The sequence below is a fragment of the Monoraphidium neglectum genome (assembly GCF_000611645.1).
Source record: "Monoraphidium neglectum strain SAG 48.87 unplaced genomic scaffold scaffold00167, whole genome shotgun sequence".
NCBI classification, from domain to species: domain Eukaryota; kingdom Viridiplantae; phylum Chlorophyta; class Chlorophyceae; order Sphaeropleales; family Selenastraceae; genus Monoraphidium; species Monoraphidium neglectum.
Genome location: NW_014013461.1, coordinates 28710 through 35906, shown reverse-complemented (window position 1 = coordinate 35906; position 7197 = coordinate 28710). Strand labels below are relative to the sequence as shown.

Sequence of the window (7197 nt, the reverse complement as noted above, 5' to 3'; positions counted from 1 at the left end):
TCGAGCCCGCGCCCGCCAGCGGCGGCGCGCCCATGGGGGTGGGCTCCGCTGTATGGGCCGCCTTCAACAAGGTGCCATTGCAGTCGCTCAAGGCGCCGCCGTCCACCACAGACATCCCCGCGCACCACACGTCGCTGGCCGTCACCCGGGTGTCCAACCAGAGCAAGTACTACTTTGCCATCCTGCTGGCCAATGCAGCCGGGAAGCACAACACCGGCGAGTACCAGTTCTTGGAGTCGTCATGATCAGCAGGCTTGGCAGTGGCTGGCAAGGGGACCCAATCAACGGGGGACCCAATCAAACAATTTTACGCAATCTGCAAGAGCTTGAGCTGCTTACTGTTGTTTCGTGGTAGTTGCCGGCGCTCTTAGTTGTTGTTGCACCTTTAGTCGTGGTGGTGCCAGAGAAAGCACAAGAACTTGCAAGAAACACCAGGCTTTTGAGCGAAAGGGGGTGTAAGAGTGAGCGCCGGCGGAGTGGCACGCGGGGCCGGCGGGGAGCGCCACGGCGTTCTGAACCTCAGGCATGAGAATATTGACTATCCACCAGTCCTGGTTTTAGGAATGTACTTGAAGGACTCAACAAAAGTGTAAATCGCAGTGTTGACGTACAAGTGTAGTCACCCTTGCCATGTGCCCCATGAAACTACCAGCAGCGCCCATTGCAAGCAGCACGAGCCTGGCACCACCATCAACTGGGTGTAATATGTTGAATTGTGACCTGTGGCTGAGCAAGCACACGGGTTACCACTGGTTCAAGAACGCAGTGGGGGGCTGCCAACTCACGATAAGGAAGCACCTTGATTACAGATCCCAATACAATCAGAAGAGGGCCCTATTGCCCTAAGAGGGCCAAACAGGTAGCAGAGCAGTGCGTACCGCGATGGTGTCTAGTGACAGGAAGCTACGCGAGTGCACAGGTTGCTGTGTATGCGCACAGGTGTGTGCATGTTTCCAACATAATATACGGCCTAGCACTCATTCATCTCAACTATGCCAAATACTTCAGCAAACAGCCCACACCACTGGAAGTACACCTCACCTACCACGGACTCGCAGTCGGCCGTCACCGTCTCAACCGGGATACGGTAACAAGGCGGCAAGCAGCAAAGTGCACAAAGGATACTGATTAGAATGATTGCACCATCCCGCGGTTGCACAAAGAGCGTGGGGCATCCCTGTCCGATAGTCGTGATTTGCAGTCCCTCTATCACAGTACGTGAATTGCCCGGTACCACCTTGACCCCCAATTCTACGAGACAGCATAGCCAACGACACCTTTAGGCACTACGCCGAGCACCACACAAGCCAGTTGGCAGTTCGGGACTTGAATCCAAGGTATGTGGTTCCGACCGTGAGGCAGGGCTCGGGGCTCGCTGATGAGGCTGCAGCAGCACCGACATGAGTCGAACCTGCTGTGACCTCCTGGTGTTCAAACTGTGGGGCGCCTCCTGTAGTGATTGGGGTTGGTTGCCTGTTGTTGCCGGACGGCCTGCTGAATCGCCCACGGGTGAATGGCTAGTGATAGTGACGATGGTTCCAAACAAGTTGCTGCGTGTGGATGGGCTGTGAGTAGGGCGCTGTGCATATAAAGCCACCTACGGGATTCGTTCATCAGTTTGCTGAGGCCAATAACGCAGGACGGCCCGCTCTTGTTTGCGACAATCGATCCTCAAGGCGCTCACCACCTCGCTGCAACCCAAATCACGCAGTGTTGGAGGCAGCGGCCAATTGTGGAGGACATGAGAACCGTCTATGTTTGCGCACACAAGGGAGCAGACCCGCAGCGCTTAGCATTGTGGGGGTAGTAATGCTGATCTGCACACATCTGATCTTTCTCTCAACTGGTGTTCTTGTTGCTAGGATGTTGTCTGATTGTGTCTGCTTGGCAATCTCGTGTTAAGCTACCCTCTCTGCTGAATGCAACAGCATGCGGATTGATGGTGATGATGATGACGAAGAGAATGAGTACGAACTCTCTGATGCAAAAACACAGTTGTTATCATGCTGGCTGGTGCTTCAGGAGCAGTGTCATGAAGTTCGCTGCGCACGTGCCTGCTTTGCGTGCGTTGCATCTACTGTAGCTGCCTCGTCCTACCTTGGTGCTGCTGTGCGCATGCTTGTGTGGCGCGCATGCATCTTTCCTGCTGGCTTGCATTACTCGTGCATACAGCTGTGCGTTCTACTTCCTCTAGTCAACCACGCTTCCTGCAGCTCTTGTCCTGCCGGATGCCCAGCGGACAAGGATGAAAGGAAGCACCATCTGCGGCTGCAGAGGCAGGGCTTACAGCAGCACCAGCAATACCATACCAGCAGGTGCTGCTTTCATATTATTTCCGTTTGCTTTTTGTTTCTGATTATCAAATCCTATCTACGATAACACACGTGTCATACAATGCAACCTGTCGCCACCTAGACCGCCTCAGATTGCTTATGATAGGCTTGCCACTTCCTCTGGGTCTGTGACTACCTGTGTGGCATACCAGGTGACAGGGCTTGGTGGTCCTTCATGGGCTGGCGTGGCTTCTATTGGTCACATTCTTAGGTTTGCCGCAGCTCGATTGCTAGCCGGCAAGCGCACCTTCAGGTTTGATTGGGCTATACACTTTTCAAAGTTGTGATGCCACTGGGAACTGCTGACGGCCTGGGAGTAGGCGATTGGCTCAGGCATCGCGCAAGCGGCCCTCGCGAAGGAGCCCAAGAAAAAACTCACTGCCGTCCGTGTGTTGCGCTGCAGCTTGCCCCTGAAGGAGACCAAGGGTTACCTTATCCTGGTTCCAGGTAGGAAACATTCTGGGCCTGGCTCCTTGGTGGTGCCACGCTGCTTGCGCTGCTGCCTGCGCTGCCACGTTGTGCGCTCCGCACCACTCTGGTCGTGTTTATCATACTTGCTGGCGGGATTGAACCTACGGGTCTGCTGTCCATGAATTTGACGGGTTGTTTTATGCTTGGCAGTTTGCATGCATGTCGTCCTTCTGCTGGCCTGAGCCCAAGCAGCATTCCATCTCCCACATTAGAGCAGCCCTTCACAGCATTTGTCGTCAACCTTGTCTTGCTACTTCTCGAGGTGGCTCAGGGCCTAGTCCTCACCACGTGCGCGGTACGCGCTAGCTGGGGGCCCTGCTTGGAAGGGTGCTTGCATAGGGGGGCGAAGCTAGAACCCCAGCAGTGTCAACCCTGCCTGTTGCCCTGCAGCTGCATGCCGATGTTGATCAGCGCCATTACGGCGATGCAGCTCGATGTGCCAGCCTGGCCGCCAACAGCCAGTGTCGAATGTATGCTTGTGCACCGCCAAACAACCTCTACCCTCATTGTATTGCGCTGCAGCTTGCAGTGGTTGTGGACATCGGCCGCACGGCATGGAGTTTGCTGATGTCAAGGACCTGGAGCAGTTTTTGATCGCAAGAGTCAGTGTTTACGGGGGGTATGCTCCCCGGCTGTGGGCTTGCGGCGTGCGGAGTACAGGAGCGCTGGCAAGTGGAAGCTTGGAGGATTTTGCACGTGCTGGCGTCACCAACAGCTGGCACGTAGCGGACATCAAAACGGCAGCAGGTGCGAGGCTGCCAACTGCAGGGCGCGCAACGCAGTGGCTCCAGGCGCTAGAACATTGCATGAGCTAGCACTGAAGGCTGTGTCCTTACACCCCACAGCTTTGGGCACAGCTTGCAGCAGGTGTGCACAACGTGGCCACAGCACTACCTCGCCCCATCCTTGTCACCTGACGGCCTACGCTGACAGTGCTTGCATGCTGCTGCTGCCATTCCCCTCCTCTTCCTCCTCACTGCCCCCGCACATGCTGTTTCCCACCACCCGCGGGCCTCCCTCGCCGTGCATGCATTGTCTTTGGCCGCCTCCCACCCCGTTTTCCCGTGCTGTCCAGGCGTGGGACTGCAAGCATCAGGTGAGCTTTGTGTGCATTTTTACAATCCACATCATCACCCTGAACGACCCCTGGTTGTATCACGCAGTTTTGTCGGACTCTGCAAGCCGTCCTCTCGTCTTGATGATGTGCTTAGCTGCGGCGCCATGGGCTGGGACCACATCAATCTCTTTACACCCTTCTGGCGCACCGCGCCCTCTAGGGGCTTTGCTTACGGCCAGGGAGCTGCTGAGCCGGCCGCTGGGCGCAGGCGGGCTTCGCGGCAGTGGTAGGAGCAGCACCTCCTCCAGCAGCGCACTGCGGCACACTGAGCCGCATGCCGTGAGGCTGTGGCAGCAGGTGGAGGGGCAGCAGCTCGACGCGTGCATCACAGCATTTGTGGCAGCCGCTGATAACACCGAGCGACGGTGAGGGCGATGCGGTCTGAATTTGTGACTCCAGATGTACGCCCAACATTTCGGAAACGGGCCGTGCTTATGGGCCATCTGGAGTGCTGCAGCGCCTGCCACGGGTGCCGTTACCTGGGAGCCACCCTTACCAACTACTTCCTGCTTCTCTGCAATGCGTGCAGACTGCCCGTCCCTGTGTCATACAACACGACTGTGGTCAAGTCAGAGGCGGCAGCCGGCTCGCTGCTGTTTGCTTTTGCCCTCAGCCCCCTGACGCAACTGCTGTCCAGCCGCGGCTGGGTCTGGGAGCAGCACCCCACCACAAGCGAATTGCAGCAGGCCCTTGTTGTTGGTGCGAGCAGCATTGAGACAGGTTCCCATGAGCTGCCCCAGCAGCAGGCAAACCAGACCAGTAGCTCCAGCGGCCGGCTGCTCCGTGCGCCGTCAAGGCCAGGCGACGGTGGCGAGGCTGCTCAGGCCCGACCTTCCTTCATCCAAGTGGACTTTGCACTTGTTGCGAGTCAGGGCAGCCAGCAGCAGCAGCAGCAGCAGCAGCAGCAGGATGAGGTGGCCGGGAGCAGGTGCGCTTGCATAGGCGAGATCAAGCGGCCCACAGCACTGTTGTGCAGAAGCCTTGCTGACGATTGGTGCGACGAGGCCGCACCTTGCCATCGGCAGGCGCGATGCGTGCTGGCACAGGTGTTTCAGTACATGCAGACTTTGCAGCTGCAGTACGCGTTTGTGTCCTGCTGGTTTCGGACGTGGCTGGTCTGGCGCCCGCCGCATGCCGCTACGACTCTGGAAGTGTCGCGGCCCTATGAGCTCGATGAAATGCACCCAAGTGTGTATGCTGCGCTGGGCTGGCTGCAGCTGGAGGCTGTGGTGAACAAAGAGCAAGGGCAGCAGCAGCAGGAGCAGCCGCCGCAGCAGCCGCCACCACCTGCAGGGCCGAGCGGCCGTCGCGGCGTCGCATCATCGGCGGACGCCGCAGCGCCCGCTCATCTTGCAGACCAGCGGCAGGGCGGTGCAAGGTGCGGGCATTACTCGTGTGTGTGCAATCGCGTAATTGGGTGGTCTAAGAGGCTGGTTGCGACCTGCTTGGCACAACAGGGTTAGCATGCCTTTTTTTGGATTGCTTGGTGTGGCTGTGCGGGTGCCTGCTGCTCCTGCTGATCCCTGCATGCTGGCACTTGCGCCCATGGCTCATACTGCTTGCACACATCATCTTCTCACACCACAAGTCTTCGCCCTCCATACTGCCTTGGATGCTGCCTTTTCTGCCCCGTACCCCCTGCGTACGCATGCACACACACACATGCACACGCGCATACACACACACTGACACACACGCGCGCACGCGCGCACACACACACACACACACACACACACACACACACACACAGGGGCGGCGGTAGCATACGTGGCAATGGCAGCGGTGGCGGCGGCTGTGGCGGCAAGGCCCGGCAGGACAGAAACCCTGCCAGCGATGTAGACGACACGCGTGGTGCATTGCTGATTTTCAACCGCGTTCTGATGGAGGGCTGTTCAGGGTTGGTCGTAGAGGGCACCTACGCGGGGCAGCCGGCCATCATCAAGTTGTACGGGCCAGACGACGAGGGCCTGGACGTGTGCCAACAGGAAGTGGCAGCGTACGGTGCCCTAGCGGCCGTCCAGGGGCGGCTGGTGCCTCGGTTGCTTGGGACCGGGCACGCAAAGGACGGCGTGTGGTTTGTGGCGCTGGAGGCGCTGCCGGGCGTACCGCTGTCGCGGCTGATGCCGTTGCCGGCTACTGTGGCCGCGGCCGCCCTTGCGGCCTTGCGGGAGCTCCACAACGCCGTGCAGGGCTTTGTGCACGGAGACATCCGCCTGGCCAACATCCTCTTTGTCGAGGGCGGCGGAGATGCTGGAGGCAGGGGCGGCGACGGGCGGCCTGACGGGGCCCCCAAAGCAGGGGGCCGCTGCGTCATCGTGGACCTGGGGATGGCGCGGCTGGGCGCGGCCGTGGAGGAGGTGCAGGCCGAGCAGCGGCTCTTGGAGCGCTTGCTGGGCGCCTGATGTTTTTTCGTCACCTGATTGCTGGGTTCCCTGCTGTACGCTCAATGGCCGGCATTGTGCAGCTCGTATCACAGCCTTTTCTGTGCCTCAGCTGTTAATCCAGGCCGCCAGGCACTGCGTTGCCCTCCGCGCGGCAAGTGCCTGCTTCTGGCTCGCGGAGCAAGGAGCACCTCCGGCCTTTTTTGGCCGTGTGGTGTGCGCATCAAAGCCAACCGAACCTGCTTCGCGCAAGCGCGCTGCGTGCTTTGCCCCATCCGAGATGTATCCAAACATCTGCTACGCTGCGACGCGCAACTTGCCTCGATGGTCCTGAGCCGGCGTTTGGCATCAGCATGACACCTTTGTCACGCGCAATCAGCTCCAATGCGCAGGCAGCTGCGGGTGACACTCCGCCTGCTTTTTAAACGTCCGCCTGGATCTCGCCGCATTCAGGCCAAGCTAGCAACTGCAGGGCCAGTCGCTCGGCCCCTATCCTTTGTATTGCCCCTTTGCCTCTCTTAAGCAACTCTGTTGTGTGTAAGCCAGCATCCAGCCACCCTTCTGGCCAATCAGCCTGGGGGAAGAGACCGGGCGGGGGCAGCAGGGTTACCCAGCAGCAGCCATGCATCCCACTGAGCAGGCATCCCAAGACAACTCGGGTGACGGTCGCATATGCTCCGCGCCCAGCCAGAAGGCTGATCTTGCCTCTGCTATTTCGTGTTTACCTTCATCAGTTTGCCTGCCTGCCTGCCTGCCTGCCTGCCTGCCTGCCTGCCTGCCTGCCTGCCTGCCTGCCTGCCTGCCTGCCTGCCTGCCTGCCTGCCTGCCTGCCTGCCTGCCTGCCTGCCTGCCTGCCTGCCTGCCTGCCTGCCTGCCTGCCTGCCTGCCTGCCTGC

The 7197-nt window shown here is 59.3% G+C and overlaps 2 protein-coding genes across 2 annotated transcripts in view; both read left to right on the top strand.

Annotated features, from left to right (window-relative positions):
• Positions 1-245, top strand: part of MNEG_1631 (hypothetical protein) — a gene marked incomplete at both ends in the record, with an annotated part of 1651 nt that extends 1406 nt beyond the window's left edge. Inside the window, one exon of the mRNA XM_014049898.1 lies at positions 20-245. Coding sequence (XP_013905352.1) covers positions 20-245 — 226 coding nt within the window. The remainder of the gene's footprint in view (positions 1-19) is intronic.
• Positions 246-5801: 5556 nt separating this feature from the next.
• MNEG_1630 (hypothetical protein) lies at positions 5802-6323 on the top strand (the record flags this gene model as incomplete). Its single annotated transcript, XM_014049897.1, has 1 exon — positions 5802-6323. The coding sequence occupies one exon, from the start codon at positions 5802-5804 to the stop codon at positions 6321-6323; it is 522 nt and encodes a 173-aa protein (XP_013905351.1).
• Positions 6324-7197: the final 874 nt, after the last annotated feature.